At 40.4% G+C, this 16,579-nt stretch overlaps 1 protein-coding gene across 1 annotated transcript in view; it reads right to left on the bottom strand.

Moving 5' to 3' along the window:
• The window catches only part of LOC125455104 (echinoderm microtubule-associated protein-like 6), a 428,800-nt gene that overhangs the window by 321,432 nt on the left and 90,789 nt on the right, over positions 1–16,579 (bottom strand). The window contains exon 8 of the mRNA XM_048536679.2: positions 9,407–9,544. Within this exon, the coding sequence (XP_048392636.1) occupies positions 9,407–9,544 (138 nt within the window). The remainder of the gene's footprint in view (positions 1–9,406; positions 9,545–16,579) is intronic.

Here is a 16,579-nt window from a genome sequence, read left to right on the forward strand (position 1 = left end):
TTTACAACCTCATCTCAGGGAGTGCTACTCTTTCCCCAGCGCCCAGCCTATTATCTTATTATTATTCAATGTGCAAGTTATCCCATGTTGGAAAGTCTTCAAATGGAAGTAAAATGTCAAAATTTATGAAACAGCATGAAAAACAAAAAAAAAGCAGTCCCTTCAAACAGCAACAAATTTACAGTCAAGGAATGATCACTTCAACCAGTTCAGATCCATTGGATGTAACGTTAACTAAGTCCCATCTTTCTTGTCATGTCCAATGCTACAACATTCTATCACGATGAAGGTGTGTGATATCCCTCCTGTTCAATGACCCCGCCTTCCTTCTCAGGAGACTGCTAACACTCTCCCAGCTCTCCTGTGTTCATCACATCCACTCTTTGCCTGCTCCAACTGTGCACAGCAAGACTGCCTCAAACTGATCCAAGAATCAGAACTTCATTTTCAGGAAACCCATTATCTGCTCCACCATGATCCTAGCAGAAGAATGAGCTGCAATGAATCTATACTTAGATAGTATGGCCATGCATGCAAAGGGTAGCCCTGATCTCCCAGTATCCATCCTTACAAGGCATCCAAAACAACTGGTTACACAGATGCTAATGCTGCTCACTAATGAGATTTTTGTTATGGTGTTCAAAATTTGGCCACAAAAATCAGATCTTTTCTTGACCTTGAGGATCACATCTTTCTAATGTCTCTATATTTTCCCAAACTGTCTCATTATTTTACATGTTTTCAGAGGCTGGAAGAATTCTGTCTTTAGCTCTGATTCCAGAAAGCAATGTTGTACCAATAAAAAACATCCTAATTTATGATACATGACTGAAAGGGTAGTCAGTTAAAATTAAATTCATGCATTGATCTCTTTAAAAAAAACTTACAAACCACAGCTGATCGTCTCATATCCTTCAATATTGTTAAGCCTAGACCTACCTTCAACTACTCAAAGATTTTTGGGACTCTAAATGCCAAAATTCAGGTTCCTCTGTCAATATTCTATTATTATTATTAACATATTGTCCAGGTCAATGGTATCAGGGAACGTTTTCTCATATAGGAAATGTTTTGAGGTTATGATTGTCATTCAATTACAAGTATTTATAAGTAGTTAGTTATAAATGTATTAATTAAAACCTCAAAAATATTAAAAAGACTGTAAATTACACAATACAACTGATGCTAATAAATCTGAATGGAGTAGATTAGATTTAGAATTAAAACATAAATCATGCAATGGGGAAGGAAATGCACGTAAACACAGTAACTATCACTAGAGAAAAAGTACTAGGGGAATTATGGGGCTTAAAGTCAACAGGTATTGGGACCTAACAGGTAACATCATAGAATATTAATGGAAATAGCTACAGAGATTGGATGCATTAGTAGTAATTTTCTAAGAATCCTTACATCCTGGAAAAGTCCCACAGGATCAGAAAACTGTCAATGTAACACTATTATTCAAAAATGGATACAAAAACAGGTAACTATGAAATAATTGGCTTGACATTTATCATTGGAAAAATGATAGAGCCAATTATAAAGTATGCATTGACACAGCAATTTGAAATACATAGTATCATTAAGCATTGTCAGCATGGCTTCAGGAAGGGGAAATCATGCCTGACAGACTTATTACAGTCTTTTGAGGAGGTAGGAAGCAGAATAGATAAAGAAGAACCAGTTGATGTGGTATATTCGGATTTCTAAGGAAGTTCAATAAGACATCTCTTGCATCCCATTGGATATAAATCAAGCCCTACTATTCCTTGAGTCATACCAAATGTTACAGTACATTTTTAAAGGCACACAGTGCCCCAATTTACCTGACATTCAGACAAGGTTGATAGAAAGTACAAACTGATTTCAGTCTTAAACAAGAATGATTACTTACTCTAAGTAATCAGGCAGATAACACACACACACACACACACACACACACCCCCCCCCCAGAGGTGGGGGGGGGGGGGCGGTGTGTGTAAGTGTCAATCATATTGCTGTGAGCCTGTAGTTATGTATAGGCCAGACCAGATAAGGATGGCAGTTTTCTTCCTTAAAAGGTTATTAATAAAGCAGACAAGTTTTTCAACAATCAACAATGATTCAGTCATTGTCAGATTCCTAATTCCAGATGTTTATTGAACATAATTCCACAATCTCCCATAGCAGGGGTCAAACCAGGGTCCCCATCAGAACCTTACCAGGGTCTCTGGATTACTAGTCCAGCAATAATACCAGTAGGATGAATTCCAGCTGCTTTGACCAGGCCCAAGCAAGTGGGTCTTTAGCATTTACTTAATATCTGCTTCTATTTAAATTTGTTCTTATTGGTTCTCACTCTCCTGCACCCAAATCATGCCCAGCCAATATAGTGTATCCAGGTGCACCTCTACAGATTGCCTCACACTTCCTCAGTAGTCTTAGAATATCTTTCATTGTCTCTTCTCTAAATATGAGGGCACACTGTCCAACTGTCTCAGCATTTCTGTGTTAGCTAATCAAATTGTAGGAGATTCATTTTGAGACCTGTCTTCTACCTCAGTTCCAATACCTCCTTCTGGTAAGATGGTAGGGGAAATCAGGCCTCTGAACCCAGGACTCAGCCTCTCTGCCTGCTTTTCATTTTCTCCACTCTTGTTTTTTCAAGTTTTATTTTACTTACCTTTCAGTGAAGAGCTCAGTCACATCAACAGCATTGGCGAGAGTGCCCAGTGCAGGCTCCAGTAGGTCCAGCAGCATGGGACCCATGGAAGTGACATCAGGGGCAATTTTGGTTTCTCGGTCACTTCTGCGTCCTCGAAGTGATCCTAGCACCGAATCATGGCTGCTGCAGCAGAGGTGAGTCTGGGTTCCCAACCACATCTATGTCTGGTGCAAAGTTATGCAGGCAAAGGAGGCAGGCCAAAGTATGAGACTCAGCAACAGCTACATCAGTGAGGTTAGCCTGTAGCGGATTCACGGAGGTGGCAGAGTCATGCTTGGGCTGGTATGGTAGCCAGTAGCATTGGTGGTGTTTGCATTGGCGGTGTTTGCATTGGTGAGGTTCAGCGGCGAGGACGTTAATGGAGGCGAGATGGCACCAAAGCATGGAGATTTCTGTTCCTCTAATAATGTTGCAAAGGGAACTCTTGCCTGGTCACCAGGTCCCTTCCCATGACCGAGCACTTTACAAGGACTGTACAGTTGATGACTTTTTCTTTATTTCTTCATTTTTCTGCCTTTATGTTCTATGTTTGGTTTACTTTTGTGTGTTTTAACATGGTGCTGGAGAATAACAACACTATACAACACTTTTCACTATATCTTATGACAAAACAGAGATGACATTAAATAAATCAAATCAGATTAAATTCACTTTCCACAACTCTTAACACCTGACACAACAGTTCCTTCTTATCTTCTTTCCTATGATAATACCTTTTCAGCCATTGTATGGCATAATTAATTCTTCCTATGATCAGGAGTATTTATCAGGTTTAAAGGCAGAAAAATGCCTACATTTTGCATATAAGGATACTTAATAAGTTAAGAGCCTATGATGTTGGGGCAATATATCAGCATGGATAGAGGACTGGCTAACTAACAGAATGGAGAGAATTGGGATAAAGGCGGCATTTTTGGATTGCAACCTGTAACCGTTGGAGTGCCACATGGGTCAATGTCAGGGCCAGTAATTTACAATATATATTGATTTGGATGACAGAGTAGATGTACTGTAGCCAGGTTTGCAATTATATAAATGTACATGGGAAGGAAAATACTGAGGATCACTCAAATAGATCACAAAGAAATGAGCAGGTACAAATGTGATGGATAAAATTTAAAATGTGACAACATCAGGTTGACCCATACCTAACTGCCCTAATTGGAAAAGATGGTGCTGAGCTGCAGTCCTTGGATGTAGAGAAACAAATGAAGGGCTAGTTCCAAAATCAAGATGTGGGGCTAGATGCTGGCTTTCCGATCTATCTGCTGTGCTCATCTTTCTTGATGGTCAAGGTCACAGTTTGAATGTACTGTTGGACAAGGTCTGGGAGGTTACTGGAGTGCATCTTGTAGATGGCAGCAACGGCTGCCACAGTGCATCAGTAGGGAAGGGAGCGAATGTTGAAAGTGGGGAAAGAGAATGAATGTTTAAAGTGGGGGATAGGGTGACAATCGAATGAGCTGTTGATGGAGACGTACGCATCCAGGCAAGTGGGGAGTATTCCATTATGCTCCTCACTTGTGCCTTGTAGGTGGTGGACAGACTTCAGGGAGGAGGAAGTGAGTTACTCGCTACAGTACTCCTAGCCTCTGACCTTTCTTGTAGCTACTGTACTTATATGACTAGTCCCGTTCAGTTCCACCTGGTATTTGAATTACAGAAAACTGATCTGCAAGTGCTACAAGTAATTAGGAAAGCAAATGGTAAGTTAGCTTTTGATACAAAGGGATTGTGGTATGAAAGAATAAAGTTGTCTAACTACCAATACATAGTTCATTGGTAAAGCTTAACCTGAACATGTGTGTAATTTTGGTCTCTTTACCTAAGAAAGAACATACTTACTCTAAATTGAGAGATGATGGTAAATATCATGGAAAGACTAATGAAATTTGTTGATGATCTGGCATTTGGCCTTGAAGCTTGTGGTTGATCTGACTGTAACTTCAAACCTACATTCCTGCCTACCCATGAAAACCTTTGATTCTTGGTAAGCAAGGGAATAAATCTACCTCTACCCTTAAAAATATCCAGATTCCGCTTCTAATGCTTTCCAAAGACATACAATGCTCTGGGATTAAATAAAAATGGTCCTCATCTCTGCTTTAAATAGGTGGCCCCTTTCTTTTAAACAGTATTTTAAGATAGTTCTTGATTCTCGCATAACAGGAAACATCCTTTCCATGTTTCCATGTGTACCATTTCAAGACGCCTAAAGATTTAATATATTTCCACCAAGCCACACTTATACTTCTAAACACCAACAGATAAAAGCTTTGCCTGTCCAACTTTCATCATGACCTGCCCATCCCAGGTGCAAGTCTGGTAAATCCTTTGAACTGTTTCCTATGTATTTACAACCTTCCTTAAGTAAGGTAATTAATACTGTGCACAGTACTCCAAATTTCCCCCATGCGCACAAGTGGAATTGAACCATGATCTTATTGAATGGCATAACAGGCTCAAAGGACTTAATGGCCTAATTGGGCTTTTGTTTCTTTCTTATTAACCAGTTTAAAATCTAGAAGCGAGACAGAATAGACTAAAATCATGCGAACTGATTGCAGACCTAGGAGTCAACATAAGCAAAGGGCATAACATATAATGCAACTGGAGATACAAGAGGTATTAAACCTGATGCAATACCCTCAAGAAATAATGCTCCGTGACAAGTAGTGATTTCCAGGATCAACCTGGAATACTGTACAGACAGGTTGAGGGAAGAACTGCCATTATTTGCTATCCCAGAATTTCTACTATTCCTGCTGTGATAAGCCCAGTGTGAACTATATGCACTAAATATGGGTCAGAGAGTTACATTCTGGAGATGAGGGAAATGTAACTGACACTGTATAGGTCAGTGATCTTTTATTTTAGAACCACAGAAAGATTGTGGCACAGAAATAATCACAAAGCCATTGTGTCTACACCAGTAAACAAAGGTACACTTTTGTTTACATAGTATATAACCATGAAACTGACCACTTAGCCCAACCAGGCTGTGACAATGTAACTTAAATAACTTCATGGATTGAAAGAATAGCTCTTTCTGGAATAAGCTGTTTCTCGAGATGGAAGATGTCATAAAAGAATTAAAAGCAATATGTGAATTAAACACCTCTGGAGGGACAGGACAGAACAACTGCATGGTAACTTGCTGTCTCATGATAAATGAATAATTAAGTTCGCTTAAGAAGTAATGTTCTGAAGTAAAGAGGATAATTGCAGGAAAAGCTGTCTAACTCTGAATGTTACAGGGAACACAGGAGCTGCTTCTGAGAAGAAGGCAAGCCACAGACTTGAAGTCTCTGAGAAAATAATCAATGCTGGGAATGAAAACAAATCTACTGAATCAACAACGTCATGCCACAAACTTAAAAGAGAGAAAATTATATACGAATCCAACACTAGAGCAAGTCAGTAGCAGAACTTCAAAAGAATAACAGTACACAAGAATCGATTCTTAGACAGTTACAGAGATAGTCACTTTTGTTTGGAATCCTGGTCAGACTGCATCTTTAATTAGGTAGTAGCCAAGTTGAGTTGTGTAGCTCAACTTGTTTAATTAAGGGGTCTTAGTTTAGTTGCTACACGCAATGAAGTTTTATCATTGTTTCAGTACTTGATTATCTATGATATTTCTGAATAAGTTGCTGAATTAAAAATAATTTGTGGTGAATTACTCAGAACAAGGCCATGCTGGTGTTTATGTATCTTTGAAGCCACCTCCCACCTAATCTCATCTAACATTACAACCCTAGCTGATGTTCATACTAGACAAATCAGATCCTGGAAGCAAATAGTTTGTTAAATCCTAGCTTTATTTGTTTAATAATCATGGAGGTCAGTTACTGTGCATATTCACAAGAGGTTGCTAGTATGCTTTTAACACAATGAATAAAGTACTTATTAAACAAGAAAGGCATGAGCTGTATTACACCGTTTACAAAAAGGCTGGAATGATTTCATACAGACATCCGTAAAGAAGTCAAGCTCACACTAGGGGGCAGTAAGAACTGCTGATGCTGGAGTATGAGATAACAAGCTGTGGAGCTGGGGGAAACACACACAGGCCAGGCAGCATCAGAGGATCAGACAAACTAATGTTTCAGATCGGGATCCTTCAGCTCACACTAGCCCTATTTCCTAACAATATCTGGGAAACAAACATTAGTTTGATTCTTTTACATTAAGAGGGAAAGATATGTGTAAACCTTTTTAAAGTTCATTTGCGAACTGTGGCATATAGAAGTGTGGTGAGCTGTTTTGATTATGTGCATTTTTGAGGTTTACACTAGCTCTACACTAAAGTTCATTGTTTAGCACAAGCTTCTGTGAATTTCTTTGCAGTCACTACGCACTTTTTTCCTTTATCTGATGCCTCTCTCCAAGACACCTAAAACAAACTGCAAATAAACTAATTATGACTTTAACTTTAGAGAAAACCTGAGTTCTCTAAATTCAATGTCCAATCGTCCTTTAGAATCCAGCACACTCTACACTGATTGACTTTGTGAATTCTTCTGTTCTCTATGTGTTACTGAAATCTTATTGCCAGGCAGTAGGGTTTCTGCCCTCATTTACTTTTTTTTCAGTGCACTGAACTGGTAACTGTAAGGATCTAAAACCTCAAAAGTGCACATAAACAAATAGCTCTCCAGACATGTATAAAGTCACAGCCCTAAGCTCTCAAATTAACTTTAAAAAAGTCCACTCATGTCTTCCCCTTTTAACATAAAAAAGTTAAACAAACTTATACATTAATCACAATACTAAATTCACCATAGTAGCTAGCTCTGCATAGTATGCTTGATTAATTTCCCCTTAAATACATCTTATATTTTCACTTTGTCCACTCTACATGACAACAAGTTCTACATTCTTACCATTCTTGCATGAAGAGATTTCTTCTGAGTTCCTTAAAGGATTTTGTGATGACTCTTCAATCATCTCTAATTATGTTCTTTCATACAAGCAAACAAACATTCTGCTTCTACTCTATCAAAACATTTCATAATTTCAAAGATCTCTCATCAACCTACTTTCTCTCCCCCAAAAGAGAAGAGAATCAGCCTGACATTCCTTTTCTGATATGCATACCCAAAACTTTCTGGTATTGTCCTTGTATATCTTCTTTGCACCTTCTCCAAGATTTTATAATTTCTTTTTAAAATATAGCAACTTGAATTGGATGCAGTACTCTGTCTAGTTTAACATTCAATGCAAATTTAGCATAACTTCCCTACTTTTCTAAACTTTTAAAATAAACCTAGTAGCTAGGTTGCTTTTTTAAGTGGCCATGCTAACTGCAATAAATTTTTAATGATTGATGTACTCTGAGATCATTTGTTTTCCTACCCACATAGACTTGTACTTTACAAACAGTTAATAACCTCCCCACCTACCAACATGTTGTAGTGCACATTTATTGGTGTCAAATTCCATTTGAAAATTATTTATCCACTTTTTCGTCCTGTAATTTTCTAATAAATTGCTGTTCTCCTAAATATTGATGATCACCACTAATTTGATGTCATCTGTAAAACTAAAATTACTAAATTTTTTAGAAATGTTTTGTTTTGAAGTTCAAGTTATTAATATAAATGGTGAATTTTGTGGAACATTACTACCACTTCACACTTTCTATCACTCTGATTAACTACTTTCATTCTTGTCACGAAGCCAGCTAGCAATGCATTCTGCCATTTTCCCCGACTCCACATTTTCTGATCATACTCACTAGCCTGTTATAGGGTAGTTTATTGAATGCCTTTTGAAAATTCAGATAATGTACATTGATTGCATTACATTCATCCATTCATATTTCATCAAAAAAATACTAATAAGGCTAGTTAAGCAAGGTTTTCCAATTGAAATCCAAACTGACTATTCAGAAATAAACGTTGCATTTCTAGTTAAACTTCTATTCTCTCTTTCAGTAAGGATATCTTTATTTTCCTACCCCTGACAGATCTATAATTTCCTGGACAGATACTGCCCCCTTTTTAAATGTAAAAATTACATTAGCTATGTATCTTTTTCTAAATGTTTTTCTAAAGAATTGCTGAACATGTAATCATGCTTCTATCTCTTTCCTTGAGTCTCCTAAAGTACATAGCTATAATCCATCAAGACCAGGACCTTTAGCCTCTTCTGGTTTGCTTAGCTTCTTCCATGCAGCCCCTTATCTCAGCTTATTAATGACATGTCTACCTGTTCCATCTCAGAAGGAAAGAGTGAAGCAACATAATTATTCAACATTTCTTTTCTCTGTACTTTTACCTGTGGTATTATCCTGTCTATCTCTTAATGATATCTTGTCTATCTGCTCTGAGGAAGGATCACCAGACCTGAAACATGGATTCTGTTTTCTCCTCCACAAATGCTGCCAGACCTGCTGAGCTTTCCAGAAACTTTGTTTTTGTTCCTATCCCTTCATGATCCAGTCCCATCTCAGCTTTGTTTATAAATTTGATGTAGCTATGAATTATTTTACTATTTCATTATATGCTCCTCAACAATATAACTTCATTGTTCCTCTTTCCCCTCTTAATTGCTTTTTAAAATTCTCTCTTAAACCGCTGTCTTTTGCTAGGTAATCTTGCTTAACCTTCCATTGTTCCATCATATTTATTTCTGTATGTCATTAATTTTTGGCTTGTTCTTTTAGCAGAGGCAATGAATAAAATGTCTTCTTACCTTACTCGGAGTACAGTAAATGAACCATCCTTCATTCCGAGCGCAAGCTGTGATCCATCACTACTGAAAGCAACACTACGTATTGCCTCTTCCATGTTACAGCGTGCAATAAGAGCATGGTCAATAAGACTCCATAAACTGTGTGCAAAAACAAAATGAAACGAGAAATGTCACAAAACTAAAGACAGTTTGTATTGCTCTCTGAAATAAACATCTGGCTCTGAGTTTCGTTCCTTAAAAGAGATACATTTTAAACCTTGGAGATTGCAAGAACTGCAGATGTTGGAGTAAGAGACAACACAGCGTGGAGCTGGAGGAACACCACAACAGGTCCAGCAGAATCAGAGGAGTAGCAAAGTCAACGTTTCGGATCAGGACCCGACTTCAGAACTGGTAACGGGGAAGGGAGCTGGGAAATAAATAGAGGGAGGAGGGGTGGGGCTGGAGAAAGGTAGGTGGTATGGTAATAGGTGGATGCAGGTAGGAAGTAGTGGGGATTGGTCAGTGGGAAGTGGGGTGGATAGGTCAGTAAGGAGATGGACAGGTTGTGTCAGGACAAGGAGTTGGGGATGACAGGAAGGTTTGTATGTGGATGAGGCCGAGGGTGTGGAGATTTTAAAACTGGTGAATTCTATGTTCAGGCCATAGGCTCCTGAGATGGAATATAAGATGTTGTTCCCCCAGTTTGCATGTGGCATCATTGAGGCACTGGAAGAGGCCCCAGTTTGGACATGTCATCAAGGGAGTGGGAGGGGGTGTTGAAATGGTTAGCAACTGGAAGGTGTTGTCAATAATCACATACGGAGCACAGATGCTCATGAAATGTCTGCGCTTGATCTCACCAATGTGGAGAAGGCCACATCAGGTATAATGGATAGATTAGGTTGGAGGGTGTACAGGTGAACCATTGCCGGCTATGGAAAGTTAGATTTGGGCCTTGGATGGAGGTTGGGGGTGGGGCTGTAGGTGCGGGTGTAGCACTTCCTGCAGATGCAGGGCAAGTGCCAGCTGTGGTGGAATTAGTGGGGAATGTGGAGCGGATGAAGTAGTCGCGGGATGAGCAGTCCCTACTAAAGGCAGATAGGGGTGCAGTCCTTGAAGTAGGAGGGCATCTGGGATGTCCGGGAATGGTCCTGTTGCAAAGACTGCAACCTCTTCTCGCTGGTGATCAAAAATGCCCTCAACCACATCTCCTGCATTTCCCACACTTCTGTCCTCAAACGCCCTCCCCTCAACAAAAATAAAGACCGAATCCTCCTGGTCCTCACATACCACCCCACCAACCTCTGCATCCAGCATATCATCCAGCGTCATTTCTGCCACCTACAATCTAACTCCATGACTGACAAGATATTTCCCTCCCCACTCCTATGTGCCTCTTATAGGGACCACTCACTCCATGACTCCCTCATCCGGTCCACACACCCCACCAACCCCAGGACCTTTCCCTGCAACCGCAGGAAGTGCTACACCTGCCCTACACCTCCCCCCACCCCCTTCCAAGGCTCAAAGCAAACTTTCCATATCTGACAGAGGTTCACCTGTACATCCTCCAACCTGGTCTATTATATCCATTGCTCCCTATGTGGCATCCTCTATAATCCGTGAGACTAAGCGCAGACTCTGGGATTGTTTTGTGAAGCATTTGCGCTCTGTACATGATCATTGACAACAACATCCAGTTGCTAACAATTTTAATTCTCCCTCCCACTCCCTTGATGACATGTCCATCCTGGACATACTCCAACATAACAATGACACCACACGCAAACTGGAGGAGCAACACATCATACTCCATCTTGGGAGTCTACAGCTCAATGGCCTGAACATAGAATTCACTTGTTTTAAAATCTCCCCACCCCTGGCCTCATCTCACATCCAAACTTCCCTGCCATCCCCGTCTCCTTGACCTGACACAACCTGCCCATCTTCTTCCCAACCCTTCCCCCAATCAATCCCCTCTACCCCCTACCTGCTTTCACCTATTACCACTCCAACCTACTTTCCCCCAGCCCTACCCATCCTCCATCTCACCTCCTTGACTGGGACAACCTGTCCATCTTCTCTCTAACCTCTCTGCTCCACCCTCCCACTGATCAGTCTCCACTACTCCCTACCTGAATCCACCTATTACCATCCCACCTACCTTTCCCAAGCACCACTCTCCCTCTATTTATTTCCCAGCTCTCTTCCCCCTCATCAGTCCCGAAGAAGGGTCCTGACCTGAGATGTCAACTTTCCTACTCCTGTATTTTAAACCTAATCTAGACTTTTTCTGAATTCATAATGTAAGACAAATTTCCATTTTTTCCTGAAGTAGTGGTGTCAGAAGAGAACAATCATGCTTTATATTCTCTCCAAAGTAAACTATTAAGACCATAAGACATAGGAGTGGAAGTAATGCCATTCGACTCATCAAGTCCACTCCACCATTTAAATCATGGCTGATGGGCATTTCAACTCCACTTCCCTGCACTCTCCCCGTAGCCCTTGATTCCTTCTGAGATCAAGAATTTGTCGATCTCTGCCTTGAAGACATCCAACGTCCCAGCCTCCGCTGCACTCCGTGGCAATGAATTCCACAAGCCCACCACTCTCTGGCTGAAGAAATGTTGTCTCATTTCGGTTTTAAATTTACACCCTCTAATTTTAAGGCTGTGCCCACAGGTCCTAGTCTCCCCGCCTAACGGAAACAACTTCCTAGCGTCCACCCCTTCTAAACCATACATTATCTTGTAAGTTTCTATTAGATCTCCCCTCAACATTTTAAACTTTAATGAGTACAATCCCAGGATCCTTAGCCGTTCATCATACGTTAAACCTACCATTCCAGGGATCATCCGTGTGAATCTCCGCTGGACACGCTCCAGGGCTAGTATGTCTTTGAGGTGTGGGGCCCACAGTATTCTAAATGGGGCCTAACTAGAGCCTTATAAAGCCTCAGAAGCACATCGCTGCTTTTATATTCCAACCCTCTGGAGATAAATGACAACATTACATTCGCTTTCTTAATTACGGACTCTAGCTGCAAGTTAACCTTTAGAGAATCCTGGACCAACACTCCCAGATCCCTTTGTACTTCTGCTTTACGAATTTTCTCACCATTTAGAAAATAGTCCATGCCTGTATTCTTTTTTTGAAAGTGCAAAACCTCACATTTACTCACATTGAACTTCATCAGCCATTTCCTGGACCACTCTCCTAAACTGTCTAAATCTTTCTGCAGCCTCCCCACCTCTTCAGTACTACCTGCCTGTCCACCTATCTTTGTATCATCGGCAAACTTCGCCAGAATGTCCCCAGTCCCTTCATCCAAATCATTAATGCATAAGGTGAACAGCTGCGGCCCAAACACTGAACCCTGCGGGACACCATTAACATTATGTTCCACAAAATAATTCAGCATTATAAATGCATTCAACTTCTCCAAATATATTTAACTTATCATGGGAGAGATAGCAGGAACTGCCAATGCAATTTTTTGTGTAGCAGTTTTTTTAAGAACATGTCCCCCAAATTTAACCTTTCGTACCCGGCAAGAATGAACACCCAACTGACTTTTTGTTCTACTGAAATTGTGGTGAGTGAACATCATGTATTTGTGACAAATACATGCTGTTCACACTGAGCACATTAGGTTGAAATCGGGGTGAACGTATGCAGTGGTGAAAATCTAAAACAGAAACAGAAAATCGTGGATATATACAACTGTCAGTCAACAGGTTTGAAATGAATAAATAAGAAATGTTTTGTGTCCTCTTTTGTCATCATAACTGACAGCAATTAAATATAATCTAAAATTTTAATAGAATTAATAGATGGTTTTAAATGAGTGAATATCTCACCTAATATATCTAGGTACATATTCCTATTCTCCTTTAAGTGAACTAAGATAGCCTTTGTCAGACATGAAATGAATGTTTAAAATAGTTAAAGATATAATAGAAACAAATGGTATAGAATAGTTAAATTATAATAAGAATACTCAAAGTATAAATGGGGAAACTGGAGACATAGAACTGGATTTTCATCATGGAACAAAAAACTGAGTCTGGAATTTTCAGTTTCACCAAAGTCAGCTGATGAGATTTTCAATTCTTTGATAAGGCAGAGTTGGAAGAGAGCCAATGCCAAAGCAACCAAACTAAAAGGCCCATCTCCATTTCCACGATCACTAATCCAGTCCTTCAGATCAGTTTAAAGGCCACTTCAATCTCAACCCATTATTCCCACCTGTACTCACACACGCCCTCATATACTCAGCCAGTATTCACTTTACAAACAGAAATTGCATGCTCTAAAATAACATCATGAAATAATTTAAGCCATAAATCATGGCAAAATAAAAAGAGAGGTACTTGTAAAAACCAATTTCCTCTTTAGAAACTCAAATCTGTCAAAATTCTCAACCCCATCATTAATAAGGGACAATTTAACCACTGCTCCTTGACATTCAATGGTGTTACCATCACTGAATCCCCTGCTTTCAACATCCTGGGGGCTACCATTGACCAGAAACTCAACTGGACTCACCACATTAACAGAGTTGCTACAAGAGCAGGCCAGAAGCTAGGAATACTGCGGCGAGTAACTCACCTCCTGACTCCTTAAAGCCTGTCCACCATCTACAAGGCACAAGTCAGAAGTGTGATGGAATGCTCCTCACTTACTTGGACGTGTGCTGCCCCAACACTCAAGGAGCTTGACACCATCCAGGACAAAGCAGTCCTGTAGAGTGGCACTACACCCTTATGGTCAGTAGCAGCAGTATGTATTATCTACAAGATGCACTGCAGAAATTCACCAAAGATCCTCAAACAACACCTTCCAAATCCACGACCACTTCCATCTAGAAGGACAAGGGCAGCAGATACATGGAAACACCACCACCTCCAAGTTCCTTTCCAAGTCACTCACCATCCTGACTTGGAAATATATTACCGTTCCTTCACCGTCACTGGGTCAAAATCCTGGAACTCCCTCCCTAATAGCATTGTGGGTCAACCCACAGCAGGAAGGATGCAGCAGTTCAAGAAGGTAGCTCACCACCACCTTCTCAAGGGCAACTAGGGATGGACAAGAAAGGCAGGCTGTAGCGCCCACAGCTTACAAAATTAATAGAAAAAAAAACTCTCATTCCCTAGGACAACTTAATAAACTCATGACTGTTGATATATATAGTTTTTGACTGGACAAGGGAAGCAAACAAGACAGGCAAATAAACATACATTAAGCTATGACAGCAAACCCAATATTACCAGATATACCTGTTGCATCACCTGCGTGCCAACCTTGGAAGTCAGTAATTGCATGTCATACATTTAGGTTATTTCAGAAGGTCAATGTTGGAGCCTTAGAAGGTCAATGTTTGACAAGATTTTAAATGTATATTTCACTGCCCTCATAGCACTTGTACTTAAATGTCTAGTCCAATTCAGTTGGTGTTGATCATGATTCACGAACCTTATTGAATTCTTTGAAGAGGTAGCCAAACATGTGGATGAAGGTAGAGCAGTGGATGTGGTATACATGGATTTAAGGAAGGCATTTGATGAGGTTCCCCTTGGTAGACTCAAACAGAAAGTAAGGAGGCATGGGATAGGGGGAAACGTGGCAGATTGGATTCAGAACTGGCTGACCATTAGAAGACAAAGGGTGGTAGCAGACGGAAAATATTCAACATGGTGCTCAGTTACGAGGATCTGTTCTGGGTCCTCTATTTGTGCTTTTTGTAAATGATTTGGATGCAGGAGTGGAAGGGTGGATTAGTAAGTTCACGAATGATACGAAGGTGGGTCGATAGTGCGGAGGGCTGTTCTAGGTTGCAAAGGGACATTGATAGGATGCGGAGCTAGGCTGAGAAGTGGCAGATGGAGTTTAGCCCTGAAATGTGTCTTTTCAAAATGAATCACCTGACAAACTTGAAAGCAGAATACAGGGTTAAGAGAAAGATTCTTGGCAGTGTGATGGAGCAGAGGGGTCTCAGGGTTCATGTCCACAGTTCCCTGAAAGCTGCCACCCAGGTGGATAGAGTTGTTAAGAAGGCGTATGGTGTGTTAGCTTTCATTAACAGTGGAACTGAGTTCAAGAGCTGTGAAGTTACGCTCCAGCTGTACAAAAGCCTGGTTCAGCCACATCTGGAGTATTATATCCAGTTTTGATCGCTTCATTACAGGAAAAATGTGGAAGCATTGGAAAAGATGCAGAGGAGATTTACCAGGATGTTGAGTGGAATAGAGGGAAGGTCTTGTGAGGAAAGATTGAGAAAGCTAGGGCTTTTCTCTTTAGAATCACGAAGGATGAGAGGTGACTTGACAGAGGTATATAAAATGATCAGAAGTCTAGATAGAGATAACAGGAACTGCAGATACTGGAGAATCCAAGACAACAAAGTGTAGAGCTGGATGAACACAGCAGGCCAAGCAGCATCTTAGGAGCACAAAAACTGACGTTTCGGGCCTAAGCAAGAGACTTTTTCCTCGGGTGGCGGTAGCTATTACGAGAGGGCATAGTTTTAAAGTGAGTGGAGGTAGATACAGAGGAGACATCAGAGGTAGGTTCTTTACTCAGGGTGGTGGGAGTGTGGAATGCATTGCCGGAGAGGATAGTGGAGTCAGCCTCATTAGGGGCATTTAAGCAGCTATTAGGTAGGCATATGGATGATAGTATAAGGTAGGGTGGAGGTTAGATAGACCTTAGGATTCAGGTAAAAGTTCGGCACAACATCGTGGGCCAAAGGGTCTGTACTGTTCTATATTCTATATTTTAACCCCACAATATTGATAGTTGAGCATTCTGTGATGGTTGTGCCATTGAATGTCAAGGGCAATGATCAGATTGTCACTTGTTGGAGATGATCATTGCCTGGAATTTGAGAGGCAAGAATGTTACTTGCCACTTGTCAGCTCATATCTGGACATTGTGACTCCGCAGATACTGAAGCAGTCAAAGTGCTGAACTTTATGCAATCATCAGCAAACATCCCCATTTCTGACATCTCAATGCAGTCTTGATTCAGTCAAATCTTTATCTTTTCAAAAATCTTGAAAAATTTCAACTGACTGAGTATCCAGAGTTTTTGCGAGGGGTTTTTGGATTTCTATTACTGATTGTGTGAAAACTGCTTTCCAATTTCATTCTTAAATTATCTAATTTAAAAATTATTCATCCATT

This window comes from Stegostoma tigrinum, chromosome 9, assembly GCF_030684315.1.
Source record: "Stegostoma tigrinum isolate sSteTig4 chromosome 9, sSteTig4.hap1, whole genome shotgun sequence".
Classification (NCBI taxonomy): Eukaryota; Metazoa; Chordata; class Chondrichthyes; order Orectolobiformes; family Stegostomatidae; genus Stegostoma; species Stegostoma tigrinum.